At 45.9% G+C, this 19,452-nt stretch overlaps 1 protein-coding gene across 1 annotated transcript in view; it reads left to right on the forward strand.

Moving 5' to 3' along the window:
• The window catches only part of ICE1 (interactor of little elongation complex ELL subunit 1), a 100,372-nt gene that overhangs the window by 58,251 nt on the left and 22,669 nt on the right, over positions 1 to 19,452 (forward strand). The window contains exons 13-14 of the mRNA XM_056520818.1: positions 5,365 to 5,723; positions 9,846 to 13,481. Coding sequence (XP_056376793.1) covers positions 5,365 to 5,723; positions 9,846 to 13,481 — 3,995 coding nt within the window. The remainder of the gene's footprint in view (positions 1 to 5,364; positions 5,724 to 9,845; positions 13,482 to 19,452) is intronic.

Consider the following 19,452-nt stretch of genomic DNA (forward strand, 5'->3'; position numbering starts at 1 on the left):
CCAGTGATTGAACCGCCCTGCACAGGAACCCAGGACAGATACCTGGAGGGAAAGGGGGGGGGGTAGGGGCTGAACCGACTGAGTCACCCCATCAGGCCCCATGCTAGAACAGAGGTGTTCAACCGCCGTAGACCTATGGAAACAAGATCACAGGCGGGCCCGAGGCACACCCTGATGAAAAGAAGGGAAGGTGGACTCTACACATACAGAGTGGCCCAACATACGTAGGGGGACAGACATGGTTACTGCACAAGAGTAGTGGGGTACCCAGATGCAACATAAAACGCAGTTAACCAAAAGTCCGGCAGTATGGAAGACCGGCTCAGCACCCAACGGTGTGTGGCATCCATGCCCCTAGCAGACCAATGTTGTGCCCCCGGAAAGGGAAACGGAGTGCTGCTGTTGCTGTGAAAGTCCATGGAACCTTCCCCTTCTCCTAATGGTGCACACACCAGGACTGCGGCTGCAGACGTAAGAGATGAAGGATGTATGTGGGAAAGGAAACATGCAGACACAGTCTGACGGACAGGTAAAAATGATCCAATGAACCCACAGAGACACACTGTTGGAACTTCACATTGAAAATTAGTCTCCGGACTGCAGCCGCGGGAACGACAAGAATGGGGAAGGTGACCTGGCTGATCAGAAAACCATACAGACACAGTCTGGCTATCTGGCATAGGGACCGTGGCTACACCGGTCCCGCATTCAGCACACAGAAAGTGGGTTAACAGCCTTCAGCCGAGAGAGCGGCCAACATGTAGAGAGGAACCTGGTAAAGGAGGGAACCCTTCGAGCCAGTATGAGGTGCATTGAATAGGGCCCATGGAGCAACATGGGGAGACTCGCTTGGAACTACATCTTTGTAGTGAGTTAATGTGACTTCCGTCCACGGTGTGGGAAGTGTATAGTAGTTGACCCAACATAGTAGTAAACCATGCAGACAACCGTCCGACTGGCTGGTATAGGAGAATGAGGTACAGCAGTGTGGCCGGGCTTACAGGCGACCTGGCGGCACAGAGACCAAGCAGACGAAAGTCTGGCTGACTGGCATCAGTCCCGAGGACCTGCAGGGGCCCTCATTCAGATTCCTTACACCAGCAGTGAGGTATGGGAAACCTGACTATGCCTGCAGCAGCCCAGAGATGGGTGACCGGTGGCAACCATGCAGACAACAGCCTGGCTAAATAAGTACACATCCAGGTTCTTGCTAAAACGGGAGAGCCAGTTAGGCGATCACTGTGCCCCTCTGTTGCCTGTGGGAGGAAGGGGAGGCCTAGGAGCCATGGATAGTATCCCCGCCACCCTGAGAGATCGGGAGAGGCTGAGTAGCCGAGGATTGTATCCCCCCGTTACCCCGTATAAGGTCCATAGGAGACGCTGGGACACTTCTTCGTACACCTCGCGCAGCAGTGGGTTGCCGGAATGCCAGCCGCAGATACATCAGCCATGAAATGAGTGACAGGTGGCGCAGGAAACCACGCAGACTACGGTCTGGCTTACTGGTATGGGTCCATAGTATGCAATGGGTCACTCCTTTGCATACCTAGCACAGCAGTGGGCTACCGGAATTCCAGCCGCAGATACATCAGCCATGTGATGAGTGACAGGCGGTGGAGGAAACCAGGGAGACTACTGTCTGGCTTACTGGTATAGGTCCATAGTATATAGCAGTTCACTCCTTTTGGATACCTTGCACAGTAGTTGGGTACCGGAACTCCAGCCACAGATACATTAGCTGTGAGATGAGTGACGGGCAATGGAGACCACTGCCTGGCTTACTGGTATGGGTCCATAGTAGACAACGGGTCACTCCATTGGACACCTTGCCTAGCAGTGTGATATCGGAGTGCCTGAGTGACAGGTGAAACTACAGTCTGGCATAATGATATCAGGTACAATCTATGGCCACGCAGGGACACTTCCATGAAGACCTTGCACTAGACGTGAGGATCAGGAGCATTAGTCGAGGATGCGGCAAGCTGTGGAGGAGGAATCCTATTTTAAGACTCCAAGAACACCCCCTTGATTGATGATCGACGAACCTGAAAGAGCAACTCGGCGACCGCCAGGATGCAAGAGCTCTACAAGGGCACCCGACCAGTGTCATGTCTCTGTAGGGAGGGAGTGGAAGTTGGCCGTGGGCACAACAGGCATGGTATGGCACTCAGTGGTAGGGGAGAACAGTTAGTGAATATATCCCCGATAGTTTCTAATGGATCGAGAATCCCTGTCAATAACCCGCCACGTTGGTGCGCATACGCACCCTGACAGAGTGAGATACCCTGCAGAAAATAGATACGCTGGAGGCATACCTACACTGACAATGTAATTAGGCCATAGCAGGTCACCGTACAGAGTGACTAAAGGAAATAAGGCGACCCCCAATACCGTCCCTAGAAAAGTGACCCTGCAGATATTAAACTGGTAAGACAGACCAAAGCTGTAATGGTCATCACAAGGGGGAGCTCACAGGAAGCAATGAAAAGTCAAAGGTGCAATACAATTTATGGCCACAAGAGGACGCCACGAAATGGTCTGAGTGACGCCAGACGCCACGAAATGGTCTGAGTGACTCCGAAAAAGCAGGGTGCGCTGGAGAAAAACTGCCACGGGAGACGGCCATGTGCTGAAAGGAACACGGGGCAGGGAAATTTATAGCAGGACGCGGCCGCCCCCTCCGTCACCCAATCGCGTGAAATGGGCGCCGGCTGCACAATCGACGGTCATTAAAGATACAGGGATGGGCAGGTAGAATGACGTGGCCGGTTCCTCACCCACTGCGTGGGACCAGTCACCTGCTGTCCCAAGAAAACTAACAAGGGGGGCAGTTGCAGAGGGTCTCCGCATCAGATAAGGGAACACAGCCAGGAAACCGAGCCTGGCCGCAGCTAAGAGCAGTAAGCGGGCTGGCGTGCCCGCATTAAGGAAGGTGGTGGGACCGGAGACCCACTGCCTGTAGCTGTAGGCCTCCGGTCAGCCTAAAAAGAACGTGGCCAGGACACTGCGCCTGGCCGCAACATAATAGTAGTAAACGGGCAGTGTGCTCGCCACAAGGATGCGGTCGGCCGCGTGGGACCGGAGACCAGTGTCCAGGATACCGCGCCTTGCTGGCAAATAAGAGTAGTAAGCGGTTTATTGCACCCCCACTGGGGGAAGTGGAGTGTTGCGTGGGACCGGAGTCCCGTTGCCCCAGAGACTGAAACTGGGGCAGCAGTAATAAGTCTCCGGCTGAATGAGAAGGGAATGCGGCCAGGACAGTGTGCCTGGCCGCATACATGTGGACATGTGGGGCCCGAAGAGGGGGGAGGGCAGGTCCACCAAATTGTCCCCTCCACAATAGCGCTGTAGGCCATGAGGGATCCGGCCCAGCACAGCCACATGTAATGGCGGCTGAGGAGCTGGGCACATCAGAGAAAGGAGACCCCGGATGAGCAAGGGAGAGGGGGAAGGGGGGGTTGTAGTACATACTCACCCACGGCTCCATCTTCTCATACTCGCCTTGAAGTCTTGAGCCAGCTAAAGGCCGCACTGCTTCACGCCAGTCTGTCATAGCGAGGTGGGCAGGGGCAAGTGGGGGGCCCGGACCCAAGGTACTACCTCCAGGCTCTGGCCATTGGCGATAAGGGTTTGACGGCCCATACTCTTATGCAGTGTGCCCCTTTGTCGCATGTGGGAGATCAGGAAGCGCCATGCTCCTGTTTCCCATCCTAGAAAAATAACAACAAAGGAAAAAGAACCTAACTAGACATACTGAACTAGAAAATAATAAAATAAAAGACCAGGTCTGGGAGAGCTCCCAGACATGTCTTGCCTCCTACTGACACTAGCTAAAACTGGTTACCTCACCCCCCCCCCCTTCATAATCACCACGGGTCAATCACTTCATCAGTGGTCTATAAACTGCGGACCCCCAGATGTTGCAAAACTACAACTCCCAGCATGCCCCGACATCCATCGACTGTCCAGGCATGCTGGGAGTTGTAGTTTTGAAACCTCTGGTGGTCCGCAGGTTGAAGACCACTGCGGCCTTCGTCATCATCTAACCCCCCCCCCCCCCTACCTTCATCATTCCGCCTGTCAATCCCTTAATCAGTGGTCTATAAACTGCGGACCCCCAGATGTTGCAAAACTACAACTCCCAGCATGCCCGGACATCCATCGACTGTCCAGGCATGCTGGGAGTTGTAGTTTTGAAACCTCTGGTGGTCCGCAGGTTGAAGACCACTGCGGCCTTCGTCATCATCTAACCAACCCCCCCCCCCCTACCTTCATCATTCCGCCTGTCAATCCCTTCATCAGTGATCTTAGACCTGCGGACCTCCAGATGTTGCAAAACTACAACTCCCAGCATGCCCGGACAGCTATCGGCTGTCCGGGCATGCTGGGAGTTGTAGTTTTGAAACCTCTGGAGGTCCGCAGGTTGAAGACCACTGTGGCCTTAGTCATCAGTCATCCAGACCCCCCCTTTTGTATTGTACTCGCCGCCCCTCGGCGGGAAGTTAGGGTGAGCTGGTCCGGGCCATCTATGCTGCAGGGACCGTCCGGTGGGGATGGTTAGTCGTTGCGGGCTGTCCATTTTCACTGGGGGGCCATCTTCTCCGCGCTTCGGGCCTGCCCCAGATTAGTGACGTTGCCTTGACGACGACGCACAGGGACGTTCATGGACGTTCAGGGACGTCTCTGTGCGTCGTCGTCAAGGCAACGTCACTAGTCCGGGCCCGGAGCGGAGAAGACAGCCCGCAACGACTAACCATCCCCACCGGACAGTCCCTGCAGCATAGATGGCCCGGACCAGCTCACCCTAACTTCCCGCCGAGGGGAGGTGAGTACAAAACAAAAGGGGGGGGCTGGATGATGACTAAGGCCGCAGTGGACTTCAACCTGCAGACCTCCAGAGGTTTCAGAACTACAACACCCAGTATGCCGATGGCTGTCCGGGCATGCGGGGAGTTGTAGTTTTGCAACCTCTGCAGGTCCGTAGGTTGAAGACCACTGAGAAGGGGTTGACAGGCGGAGAGTTCACTCAAGTATAAGCCTCGGGGGGCGTTTTCAGGATGAAAAATTGTGCTGAAAAACTCTGCTTATACTCGAGTATATACGGTAGTAAAGCAGTTTATATCTGTGAGGATTGCCTTGACTGCAGGCAGTTGTGGCTAGCACTGAGCCGTGTTATTTCTGTAGGTTTTTAACCTCAACAATGTTTGTTTTGATTGACCGATAGCAAAAAGAGATCTTTAAATGGTAATTAAAACAATACGAGACAAATGGGTTTCTTTATAGTGTCGTTCATTTTACCTAAAACAGGAAATTTCCTTACAAAAGTAAAAAATGTTTGTTCTGACTTGTTTATTTTTATTGCAGATAAAAGACTAAGAAAAATCAAGAGTTCTTCTGAGTGCAAACTGTCTAGCCACAATAATCTTGAAGTCAATCAAACACATAACCCTCTCACTGAATTAGATACAGTACACGCATCATTACCCTTGACTAAGCAATGTAATTCGCCTCACAATGAGCCAGCTGTGGTTGAGTTAATGGACGTCAGTGATTTTGGTGGTGATGCAGCTCTTAAGATCGTGGTCTCCAAGGACCTTAGTGACTGTAGCTCGGTAAATTCTGATTTGGAAAGTGACATAGATGAATTATGGGAAGCACAAGATTGGGCTAAACCTCTCCCAAATCTTTTATCACCTATACATTGTTCACCATTAACAGTAAAGGTAGGTTTGACACATGCTTTCTTGTGTTGCATTTTCTTTTCAAATCAGATAATTTTTATTAACATTTTCCAAAATTGTTAACATACAAAACAGAAAACAATAAATCACGCTGATCTGCCCACAGATGCACTGTAGGGTTTAGGTATAGAGACATGCCTAGCCAGTCCATCACCTTTACCTCCTTAGCTTCTTTAGCAAGACAGTGGTCGTCTTGGAGTGGTGTTTGGGGTTATTATGTTTTAATACGGTCTTTTGCCAAATCTCCGAAGAGAAGGGAATCCTTATCTGCCTCAGTACATGTTGGCATTCATGGTTCCTTCAATGAACTGACAGGGGCTTGGCAATCTTTTTATAGCCTAGGAAATATGACAGTGACCAGTATTAGGGAGTGTGAGAACGTCAAATTTTAAGACACCTGCTCCCTATTCACACCTGAAAAAATGGCTAATTGGGCCCAATTTGAACGTTTCTACAGGGTGGGCCATTTATATGGATACACCTTAATAAAATGGGAATGGTTGGTGATATTAACTTCCGGTTTGTGGCACATTAGTATATGTGAGGGGGGAAACTTTTCAAGATGGGTGGTGACCATGGCGGCCATTTTGAAGTCGGCAATTTTGAATCCAACTTTTGTTTTTTCAATAGGCAGAGGGTCATGTGACACATCAAACTTATTGGGAATTTCACAAGAAAAACAATCATGTGATTGGTTTTAACGTTACTTTTTAGTCTTTCATGAGTTATTTACAAGTTTCTGACCACTTATAAAATGTGTTCAATGTGCTGCCCATTGTGTTGGATTGTCAACCCTCTTCTCCCACTGATATCAACACCGCAGGAGAAATGCTAGCACAGGCTTCCAGTTTCTGTAGTTTCAGGTGCTGCACATCTCGTATCTTCACAGCATAGACCATTGCCTTCAGATGACCTCTGACCCCCTTAGACTTTTATCTTTGAGGTCATCTGAAGGCAATTGTCTATGCTGTGAAGATACGAGATGTGCAGCACCTGAAATTACGGATACTGGAAGCCTGTGCTAGCATTTCTCCTGCGGTGTTGCGATCAGTGTGTGAAGAGTGAGAGAAGTGGGTTGCATTCACAATCCAACACAATGGGCAGCACATTGAACACATTTTATAAGTGGTCAGAAACTTGTAAATAACTGATAATAATAGAATAAAGATACGTTAAAACCAAGCACATCATTGTTTTTCGTGTGAAATTCCCAATAAGTTTGATGTGTCACATGACCCTCTTCCTATTGAAAAAACAAAAGGTGGATTCAAAATGGCCAACTTCAAAATGGCCGCCATGGTCACCATCCATCTTGAAAAGTTCCCCCCTCACATATACTAATGTGCCACAAACAGGAAGTTAATATCGCCAACCATTCACATTTTATTAAGGTGGATCCATATAAAAATGGCCCACCCTGTACTTTACCAGTGTACACATTTTTGTTTCCAAGGTTTAGACATTAAAGGGGCATTCCAGGCAAAACCTTTTTTTATATATATCAACTGGCTCCGGAAAGTTAAACAGATTTGTAAATTACTTCTATTAAAAAAAATCTTAATCCTTCCAATAGTTATTAGCTTCTGAAGTTTTCTGTCTAACTGCTCATTGATGATGTCAGGTCCCAGGAGCTGTGCATGATGGGAAAATATCCCCATAGGAACTGCACAGCTCCCGGGACGTGAGTCATCAGAGACCAGTTAGACAGAAAACAACAACTCAACTTCAGAAGCTAATAACTATTGGAAGGATTAAGATTTTTTAATCGAAGTAATTTAAAAATCTGTTTAACTTTCCGGAGCCAGTTGAGATATAAAAAAAAGTTTTGGCCTGGAATACCCCTTTAACCCCTTAAGGACTCAGGGTTTTTCCGTTTATTGCACTTTCGTTTTTTCCTCCTTACCTTTTAAGAATCATAACCCTTTCAATTTTCCACCTAAAAATCCATATTATGGCTTATTTTTTGCGTCGCCAATTCTACTTTGCAGTGACATTAGTCATTTTACCCAAAAATGCATGGCGAAACGTGAAAAAAAATCATTGTGCAGGAAAAAATCATAACTACATGCAGGAAAATTTGTACGTTTAAAAATGTCATCTTCTGACCCCTATAACTTTTTTATTTTTCCACGTACGAGGCGGTATGAGGACTCATTTTTTGCGCCGTGATCTGAAGTTTTTATCGGTATGATTTTTGTTTTGATCGGACTTTTTGATCACTTTTTATTCATTTTTTAATGTTATAAAAAGTGACCAAAATACGCTTTTTTGGACTTTGGAATTTTTTTGCGCGTACGCCATTGACCGTACGGCTTAATTAATTATATATTTTTATAGTTCGGACATTTACGCACGTGGCGATACCACATATGTTTATTTTTTTTTTTTACACTGTTTTATTTTTTTTTATGGGAAAAGGGGGGTGATTCAAACTTTTATTAGGGAAGGGGTTAAAGGGGTAGTCCAGTGGTGAAAAACTTATCCCCTATCCTAAGGATAGGGGATAAGTTTGAGATCGCGGGGGGTCCGACCGCTGGGGCCCCCTGCGATCTCTCTGTACGGGGCCCCGGCTCTCCGCCGAGATAGCGGGTGTCGACCCCCGCACGAAGCGGCGGCCGACACGCCCCCTCAATACATCTCTATGGCAGAGCCGGAGATTGCCGAAGGCAGCGCTTCGGCTCTGCCATAGAGTTGTATTGAGGGGGCGTGTCGGCCGCCGCCTCGTGCGGAGGTCGACACTCCCCCTTCCTGCGGGCTGTCGGGGCTCCGTACAGGAGATCGCAGGGGGCCCCAGCGGTCGGACCCCCCGCGATCTGCAACTTATCCCCTATCCTTAGGATAGGGGATAAGTTGCTCACCACTGAATCACCACTGGACTACTCCTTTAAATCACCTTTATTAACACTTTTTTTTTTCTTTTTTTTTGCAGTGTTATAGGTCCCATAGGGACCTATAACACTGCACATACTGATCGCTCATCCTGATCACAGGCGTGTATTAACACGCCTGTGATCAGCATTATCGGCGCTTGAATGCTCCTGCCTGGATCTCAGGTACGGAGCAGTCACTCGATCGGACACCGAGGAGGCAGGTAAGAGCCCTCCCGGTGTCCGACCAGCTGTTCGGGACGCCGCGATTTCACCGCGGCGGTCCCGAACAGCCTGACTGAGCAGCCGGGATACTTTCAGTTTCACTTTAGAAGCGGCGGTCAGCTTTGACCGCCGCTTCTAAAGGGTTAATACCGCACATCGCCGCGATCGGCAATGTGTGGTATTAGCCGCGGGTCCCGGCCGTTGATTAGCGCCGGGACCGACGCGATATGATGCGGGATCGCGGCGCGATCCCGCTTCATATCGCGGGAGCCGGCGCAGGACGTAAATATACGTCCTGCGTCGTTAAGGGGTTAATGTCTGTATGTTGAATTATTTTGAGGGGACACAACATTGAACAGCGTTATACAGGCTGTGCACTCACTACTTTACTATAGCAGTGTAATTTCTTCAGGGTTGTCACAGGAAAATAAAGAATAAAATGTTTTTTTAAATGTGAGGGGTGTACTTATGTGAGATACTGTAAATTCTCTTCTGAGTACAAAATAAATGTAAATGTTTTGAAAAACATTTTAAGATTTAGAAAAAGTTATATTTTCTTTGCAACTAGCCATTATGAGTAGTCAATTTTTCATTTTTTACCCTCATGCTAATCACACACTTATTTCATGGAGATAAAGGTTTTAAAGGGGGGTATTCCTGCTTTATAAATCTTATCCCTATCTGAAGGTTAGGGGATAAGATGTATGATTTCACGGGTCCCGCCGCTGGGGACCCCTGCGATCTCTGTGCAGCCCCCGGCATCCTGTGCAGGCGCTGCCTCCGAGACGGGGATGTGACGTGACATCACGTCCCAGTCTCGGAGGCAGCGCCTGGCACAGAATGCCGGGGGCTGCACCAAGATCGAGGGGGTCCCCAGCAGTGGGACATCTGTGATCATACATCTTATCCACTATCCTTTGGATAGGAGATGAGATGTATAAAGCTGGAATAGCCCTTTAACGGTAAAATTGTGCAACAGACCTTTTTGATATTTTTATTCATCTCATTACAGAATGTGTTTGGCGAAATCACAGACTCGAGTGAAGATGAGAGCATTAGTGAAAGGGATCGGTCAAACGGTGTTTCTCAACCAAAGATAGAAAGTAGTCTTGCGAATGGGACTGATAAAAATAGTAATTTGAATCATGAGGTTGAGCATGTTTTGGAAGTTACATGTAATTTTGATGATCCTGACCTAACCACAGAAATTCAAACAAACATGCATGACCTTAAGCAGACTACTGACATATTGCCTTTGCATGAAGCACAGGCAGTGACTAAGGATCCCATACAAATGGAATGTGAGAAAAGAATTCATCCTCTTACAAACAGCACAACATGCACTGAAGAATTTCTTACCGACTCCTTGAATGACCCTGGACCCAGATCTCAAAGTCCTAAGTTTTGTGAAAGTCCGTTAACTGAAATTGAAAATGTAGCTATGTCTCTGGATGCAGACAGTGGGATTCAAGATTCTGTTTGCCATACAGAAAAAGATAAATTGCGATTAGATAATACAACTACTAGTTGTAGTCAATCGGGAAATGTAAAGAAGCCAAGTGAAATTGTAGGTAAAATTAATGACCTGACAGGTAATAGTGAACCTTTAGGAAGCATTGTTGCCAACAAAAGTCCCACCCCTGAAAAACCTCTTGCTCAAAATGATTTAAAACCACATAAGGATATATTATCTGGGGACAAGCCTAATGTTACCACCCTAAGCTGTGACCAAGAAACTTTGTTAAATATGCAATCTGATAATTGTTCAAAAAATGAAGAGTCAAGCTCTCTAAATGATTTACTACATGGTAAACAAAATATGTCAAATGACTACAGTGCACACTCTAAGGATACTATTTGGCAACAATCTTTGCAAAATTCTGGTGATGGTGATTTGTCCAAAGTTAGTGAAGAGAATTTAGATAAAGCATTAAACCCGATGTCTACCTTAATGAATAATTGCACTGAAGAGACAGATCAACCTTGTATAACTAGTCATGAAAAATCAGTTCTGCAAGACCTTGAACAAAGCCAACAGAGTGAGCCATTAAGGCAGACACCACCTTTACTTAGTAGCAATAATTTGTCAACAGTTTTGGATTGCAGAGTACATATAAACAAAACATATGAGACACATATTGACAAAGTTGCAAATGTGATGAATGAACACAATACTTTTACTTCAATGGAGTCACAATGTAAAATTGTAGACAAAGAAGAATGTGATCTGGAAAAATGTTCATTACAAAATGAAATGTTAGACCATGAACCTGAGCAACAAAATTGCAGTGATTTTGAAATAGACAAAGTGGCCAGTGCATTTATATTCCATAATAAAGCTGAACAGTATGAAAGGACACTATCAGAACCTGTTGACCACTCTTCTCCTGCCTCACCAGTAAATCAAAAAGCTGAAACAGAGCTGCAGTCATCACAGATAGACACTTCAAAGTTGGGGATTTGTGATAGTAAAGTTTCTCAATCTTCTACTGTATATCCGAATGACAAGTGTTTGCCTTGTATTGATTTCAATACTGACTCATCTAGTCCTGATATAGATAATTCTATTCATCAAGATTTTAATCAGCCTTCTGTGCTCAGCTCCAGTCCTGTTGACTTGGCAGTAGATCATGAACACAAAAAAGTAGAAAACAGAGTTGAAACCCAATGTCGAAAAGAAGCTCAGAGTATAGAATTCAGCAATGACTTGAATTCCAGCATTTCAGAAGAGAAAAACACAATCCTTTGTCCCCTTTCAAAGGCTGATCTTACAGGTGTAAAAGCCACATCATCATCTAAAGTATTGCCTGTTGTATTGGAAGAGTTGCAGCATCTTCATATACCTTCAGAATCAGATGACTCCTTTAAAATAGTAAAAAAAGATGCATTGGATGTATCTTTAGACAGCAGCGAAAGTGACTATGAGTTTCCAATTCGTAAGGTGAACTTCACACGCCCAACCTTAAACGATCAAGTTGTCAAAAATGAATCCTTCAGAAATTCTTCTGATGCCACTAAAAGTGGTGATAATGCAATATCTATTATGAAAAAGCAAGACGACCTACAGGAACACACTGATCAAAATGGCAAACCTGTTGCTACAGTAATAAAGCCTTCAACTCATTCTAATGATTCTAAAGTGGAAAAGGACATACTGATAGAACCTAGAAATTCAGCTTTGCACACTTTAGATACAGAGTCAGAGACTTGTGAAAGAAATGCAGGTGCAGATGGCTCTTCAGATGGAAAATCTAAGGATCACTCTTCTTTGGAAGAATCCGCAAGACAGGATGATATTTCTGACCTTGTTAACTCTGATAACGGTGCTGAGAAAAATGTTAAAAATGATGCTGAAACCGAAGGTCAAAGAATTCTTCCTGGTAAAAATCTAATTTGGAATTTTAGTAGACCTGATGATTTTGTTGACCCAAGAACAGTGTGTTTAACCCGAAAACAGAAGACAAATTCTGAAAATGTATGTGTTAATTCAAACAATTCGGTCAGTAAAAGCTTTCAAACTCTAACAAAAGAAAATATTCCACATAGGCTTCCTCATGTGGGAACAGTTCCTGTAAATGCTCAGGTAGGGCAAACCGTTTTAGCAACTGCTGACACCTCGACCAGTACTGGTCTTTCTCCTGAAACGATTAATAAAGTTAGGTCTGAAATGGGTCCGCCATTGCCTCCCCTACTGGGTCCTTTGTTGCCAACTCCTCCAAGAAGTATGCGCAGTCTCTCACCCATTATGTCCTCTTCAAGTCGTTCATCATTACCATCTCCCCTAGATGAGTTGATCTCTCCCTTACCAGGAACACCATTTCCACCGTTGATGTCGCCATTGTGTGATGGGCGTAAACGAAAATCTCCTATATTTAATACCCCGTCTCCTGCTGAGAAAGCAAACCAAAGAATATTGTCTTCTCCTTTGCAATTTTGTGCAGCCACTCCAAAACACGCTGTTCCTGTGCCAGGAAGGTTGCCTCTTTCTGCAAATGGAAGTTCTGCATGTAATGTTCAAGAAAATTCTGTAAAAATTCTAGATACTATGTATCCAGAATTGTCTGCACGGGCCAGGACTCTGAACATATTAAAAGGTAATGTTCATTTAAACAGAGGCATGTCTGGAGATAGCCAAAATGTGCCTGTTAGCCAGATTACTGGTTTCAAGTCAATTACATCCACTTCAACAGTATTCATAAAAACTGGGAGCAATTCAAATACAAGCAATAAAGAGAAACCAAACACCTGTGAAAATCAAATATCATCCGAGAGCCAAACTTCTGTAAATAAGAGATCAATAGAATCTTTCCAGATGCCTAAAAGTGCCAAAAGACTAAGGCTTGATAGTGAATCTCCGATTGCAGAAAGTGTCAAAGACTGTTTCTCAGTCCCAGAAAAAAGCCTAGATACACAGAAAGTAGATGAATCTTCCCAAAACTTTAGTTACTGTGAGCCACTCCCAGATATTGTGAAAGGCAATAGTGTGGATGAAGACATCATAACCAATGCTCTAAAAAAAGTAGAAGAACTGTGTTTTGACCTGCTTCCTGTAATAAGGAGTCATATTCATGTAGGAACAATTCCTAATGTTCCAGTAATGAGAAATGAGGAGAAAGAAGTGATTTATGATTTCAGCAGCTCAAAAAAAGTAAGTGTTTGCCTCTAAAGCATGTGTTTTAAAGTGCTCAACAAAAAATGGTTGATGTAGCATATGTTATGCCCATAGCACCTATAAGCTAATTGGGTGTCATGCCATGCAACTTTAAAGTGTTTAGCTCTAGTTGTAGTTGGCTATCACTTCAATGTTTTAAACGGTTCTCTGACAGACTTGCCCTTGATATTTTGTTAAAGGCGTTATTGGGCGGAAGGGGAGGCATTTGTTTTAAGGACTAAGCCCATTTTGACCTTTAAAAGGGTACTCCGGTGGAAAACTTATTATTATTTTTTTTTTCTAATCAACTACCAGAAAGTTAAACAAATTTGTAAATTAAGAGAAAATTGGGTATTGTGCAGTTCACAAAAGTTTTTATTAGCCATGTAGTTTGTCTGCCGAGCATTTTACGTCCACATATGGGGTATTTCCGTACTCGGAAGAAATTGCATTAGAAATTTTGGGGGTCTTTTTCTCCTTTTACCTCTTGTGAAAATGAAAAGTATGGGGCAACACCAGCATGTTAGTGTAATTTTTTTTTTTACACTAACATGCTGGTGTAGCCCTTAACTTTACCTTTTCATAAGGGGTAAAAGGTGAACAAAATTTAAAAATTTGTAACTCAATTTCTCCTGAGTACGGAAACACCCCATATATGGCCCTAAACTGTTGCCTTGAAATACGACAGAGCTCTGAAGTGAGAGGGCGCCATGCGCATTTGAGGCCTAAATGAGGAATTTGCTATAGGGGTGGACCCGAATACAAGGATGGAGCTTGTTTCCACCAAAACACTACAGCAGTGTTTCTCCAGCGCTTGCAAGACTCCCAGGGTGCCTCCAGCTGTTGCAAGACTCCCAGCCTGCCAGGACAATCAATAGCTGTCCGGCAATACTGGGAGTTGTTGTTTTGCAACAGCTGGATGCTCCATTTAGGAAACACTGCCGTATGAGACTTTTTTTTATTTGGGGGGGGGGGCCCTGTAAGGGGGTGTATATGTAGCGTTTTACTTTATATTATGTGATGGTGTAGTGTGTTTTTAGGGTACATTCGCACTGGCGGGGTTCACAGCGAGTTTTCCGCTGGGAGTTTGAGCTGTGGTGGAAAATGTGCCGCTGCTCAAACTTTTAGAAGGAAGCCCACTGTAAACCCCCGCCCGTGTGAACATACCCTGTACATTCACATGGGGGGAGGGGGGATGGCGCCCCAAACATTCAGCTGTTGCAAAACTACAACTCCCAGCATGCACTGACAGACCGTACATGCTGGTAGTTAGTAGTTTTGCAACAGCTGTAGGCACACTGGTGGGCAACCACTGAGTTAGGAAACACTCTAGCTCAGTGATTACAACCAGTGTGCCTCCAGCTGTTGCAAAACTACAACTCCTAGCATGTACGATCTGTCAGTGCATTTTGGGTGTTTTAGTTTTGCAACAGCTGGAGGCACACGGGTTGGAATCACTGAGTTAGGAAACAGACTCTAGCTCAGTGTTTCCCAACCAGTGTGCCTCCATCTGTTGCAAAACTACAAATCCCAGCATGCACTGACAGCCGAAAGGCATGCTAGGAGTTGTAGTTATGCAACAACTGTGGAAGAACAGTTTGGAGACCGCTAAGTAGTAGTCTCCAAACTGTAGCCCTCCAGATGTTGCAAAACTACAGCTCCAAGCATGCCCAGACTGTCCAGTCATGCTGTGAGTTGTAGTTTTGCAACATCTGGAGGGCCACAGTTTGGAAACCACTGTGTAGTGGTCTCCAAACTGTGGTCCTCCAGGTGTTGCAAAACTACAACTTTCAGCATGCACTGATTGTCTGGGCATGCTGGGAATTGTAGTTTTGCAACATCACAAACAATGCCACAGTGAAGATCACTTACCAGCGATCTAAACTGCAGCCTCCTCCACCGCCGCATTTTCCGGCATGCCTCCTCCTGCTGCCGCTGATCAGATGCCGCCTGTAAGGCGCCGGCCATGTCCCCCCCCCCGCCCCCAAACTCTGCCCGGACTTGGATAGGTGGGCAGACCCAAACAACCCGGCCCCAACTGCCATTGCCACCTCACTCCTTTTAGAATGGTCGGAGCTATCTGTGACCGGCGATCTGCAGCGATCGCTGACATTGGGGGGGGGGGGGTCCCCAGGCATTTGCACGGGATGCTTGCTGATAGATATCAGCAGTCATCCCGGTCCGATCACCGCCCGGCGAGCGGTGGTGATCGGAAATACGGAGGGTGTACAGTTACGCCCTCCATCCTTAAAGGAGTATTCCAGGAAAAAACTTTTTTTTATATATCAACTGGCTCCAGAAAGTTAAACAGATTTGTAAATTACTTCTATTTAAAAATCTCACCTGTTTCGGGAAACACCCAGTTTAGAAGCAAATCCCCATAGCAAACCTCTTCTAAACTGGGCGTTTCCCGAGACTGGTGTCATCAGAGAGGATTTAGACAGAAAAGAACAACCTTAACTTCAGAAGCTCATAAGTACTGAAAGGATTAAGATTTTTTAATAGAAGTAATTTACAAATCTTGAAGTAAAGAGAAGTAGTAGAAAAAGTCGGCAGACTCACCAAAGACTTCTTTTCCAGGGTAATTTCTTTATTTCATACTCACATATAAAAGGTGGATACAAAAGGTGGGAGAGGGATCACAGTGGGGGGTATTCACTGTCTGCCAGACAGTGAATACCCCCCACTGTGATCCCTCTCCCACTTTTTGTATCCACCTTTTATATGTGAGTATGAAATAAAGAAATTACCCTGGAAAAGAAGTCTTTGGTGAGTCTGCCGACTTTTTCTACTACTTCTCTTTACTTCAAGATTTGTGATTTGCTACTCATAGTCAGAGCACCACCAACACTTCGGGGAACACTCCAACACGTCCCTTAGTCCAAATACGTGAGAATATCAGCAGCAGTGCCGGACATTACACTCTTTGTTTGAATAATTTACAAATCTGTTTAACTTTCTGGAGCCAGTTGATATATATAAAAAAGTTTTTTCCTGGAATACCCCTTTAAGTACCAGGACGCGAGGGCGTACCTGTATGCCCTCCGTCCCCAACAAGTTAAGGAGTTAAAGGGGTACTCCACTGGAAAACATTTTCTTTTAAATCAGCTGGTGCCAGAAATTTTAAGATTTGTAAATTACTTCTATTAAAAAATCCTAATCCTTCCCGTACTTATCAGCTGCTGTATACTACAGAGGAAGTTCTTTTCTTTTTTAAATCCTTTCTATCTGACCACAAGTGCTCTCTGCTGACACCTCTGTCCATGTCAGGAGCTGTCCAGAGCAGGATAGGTTCCTAAAATGGACAGAGGTGTCAGCAGAGAGCACTGTGATCAGGCAGAAAGGAAATTAAAAAAGAAAAGAGCATATAACAGCTAAGTACTGAAAGGATTAAGATTTTTAAATAGAAGTAATTTAAAAATCTGTTTAACTTTCTGCCACCAGTTGATTTAAAAAATATTTTTTTCCAGCGGAGACCCCTTTAAGTACCAGGACTCAAGGGCGTAAATGTACACCATTCGTCCTTAACAGGTTATAATAAAGAATGAAGATTCTTCATCGTATTAAAAATAAATAAATAAACCTTTACTTGCCTCCAGCTCTCCCGCAGTGCCTCCAGTGTACTGCTCTGAGCCCTGACTGCAATCCTCTTCCTGTGAAAAAGCATGAGGCTTGGACCCGGAGTGACGTTTGGGCCTAGAGTGTTATACTGCTGCTCAGCCAATTACCGGCCGCAGTGATGTTCTACCTCAGCCCAAGCGTCATGTTTTTTTTTTTACTGGAAGAGGAGCGCAGCCAAGGACCGAAGCTGAACTTTGGAGGCACCACAGAAGCGCAGAAGAGAAGTACCGTATATACTCGAGTATAAGCCGACCCGAGTATAAGCCGAGACCCCTAATTTCAACCCAAAATCCCAGGAAAAGTTATTGACTCGAGTATAAGCCTAGGGTGGGAAATACATCATCCCCCCCTGTCATCATCCAGACCCGTCATTAACATCCTCATCATCATCATCACCGCCTGTCATCATCCAGACCCTCATCATCATCACCTGTCATCATCCCCTTGTCATCATCCCCACCCCCTTCATCATCCCCTTGTCATCATCCCCACCCCCCTTCATCATCCCCTTGTAATCATCCCACACACCCCCTTCATCATCCCCACCCCCCTTCATCATCCCCTTGTCATCATCCCCACCCCCCTTCATCATCCCCTTATCATCCCACACCCCCCCCTTCATCATCCCCTTGTCATCATCCCCACCCCCCTTCATCATCCCCTTGTCATCATCCCACACCCCCCCTTCATCATCCTCTTGTCATCATCCCACACCCCCCCTTCATCATCCTCTTCTCATCATCCGCCCTCAGTGGTCTTCAACCTGCGGACCTCCAGAGGTTTCAAAACTACAACTCCCAGCAAGCCCGGGCAGCCATCGGCTGTCCGAGCTTGCTGGGAGTTGTAGTTTTGAAACCTCTGGAGGTCCGCAGGTTGAAGACCACTGCGGCCTTCGACATCATTCAGCCCCCTCTCACCCCCTTTAGTTCTGTACGTACTCACCTCCGCTCGGCGCTGGTCCGGTGCTGCAGGGCTGTCCGGAGAGGAGGTGGTCCGGTGGGATAGTGGTTCCGGGCTGCTATCTTCACCGGGGGCGCCTCTTCTAAGCGCTTCCGGCCCGGAATAGAGGCGTTGCCTTGACAATGACGCAGAAGTACGTTGGCAATGAACGTACCTCTGCGTTGTTGTCAAGGCAACGTGACTATTCTGGGGCCGGGCCCGAAGCGCTTAGAAGAGGCCTCCCCGGTGAAGATAGCAGCCCGGAACCACTATCCCACCGGACGACCTCCTCACCGGACAGTCCTGCAGCACCGGACCAGCGCCGAGCGGAGGTGAGTACTGTACAGAACTAAAGGGGGGTGAGAGGGGGCTGGATGATGTCGAAGGCCGCAGTGGTCTTCAACCTGCGGACCTCCGGAGGTTTCAAAACTACAACTCCCAGCAAGCCCGGACAGCCGATGGCTGCCCGGGCTTGCTGGGAGTTGTAGTTTTGAAACCTCTGGAGGTCCACAGGTTGAAGACCACTGCGGGTGGAGAGTTCACTCGAGTATAAGCCGAGGGGGGTGTTTTCAGCACGAAAAATCGTGCTGAAAAACTCGGCTTATACTCGAGTATATACGGTAAGGGTGCGTTCACACGCTCTTTGTTTTTGTGAGTTTTCTGCTGCGTATTTGAAAGGGGTGGGTTCTTCTCGGCTGTCCATAGCAGATTGTCCGCGGCGGAATTTACGCTGCGGAAATTCCTCCGTGGAAAATCTGCTGCGTACAGCTGAGAATAGCCCACCCCCTTTCAAATACGCAGCGGAAAACCCGCAAAAACTAAGAGCGTGTGAACGCACCCTAAAGGTGTTTTTGTTTTTTCATATTGAAGAATAAGGTGGAAAAATACACTCCCGTCCGAATAACCCCAGGGTTGTTTTTTTTTTTTTTTTTTTACCTAAATTGTTATAATCCATTCTCAAGTCACTAGATGTAACTATAATTACTTACATGATCTGCAAAACCTGTGTACAGCTTGGATATACCTCTATATGGTCACTGTGTAGGGGGGAATATTGGTCTTTGGTGGATTTTAATCAGTAGCATTGTGATGGTATAGTTGGTCATTAAGTGGTGGTAATATGTAATTGTGGTGTGGCGTTAATATTGTCCCTTTGTATACTGGTATTATTGGTCTCAGTATACAGGATCTGGTCAGTAACAGTATAAAAGTGATATGTGTGGGGATAATAGTTCCTTCTTGTATACGGATATTGGTTATATTAGTCTCACTATACAGGTGGTGTTTGTAATTGTATGATTTATTTACCTATGTTAATATTTGTGTGTGTGTGTGTATATATATATATATATATATATATATATATATATATATATATATAAATTTATTATATACCGTATTTATCGGC

The sequence above is a fragment of the Hyla sarda genome, chromosome 5, assembly GCF_029499605.1.
Source record: "Hyla sarda isolate aHylSar1 chromosome 5, aHylSar1.hap1, whole genome shotgun sequence".
Taxonomy (NCBI): domain Eukaryota; kingdom Metazoa; phylum Chordata; class Amphibia; order Anura; family Hylidae; genus Hyla; species Hyla sarda.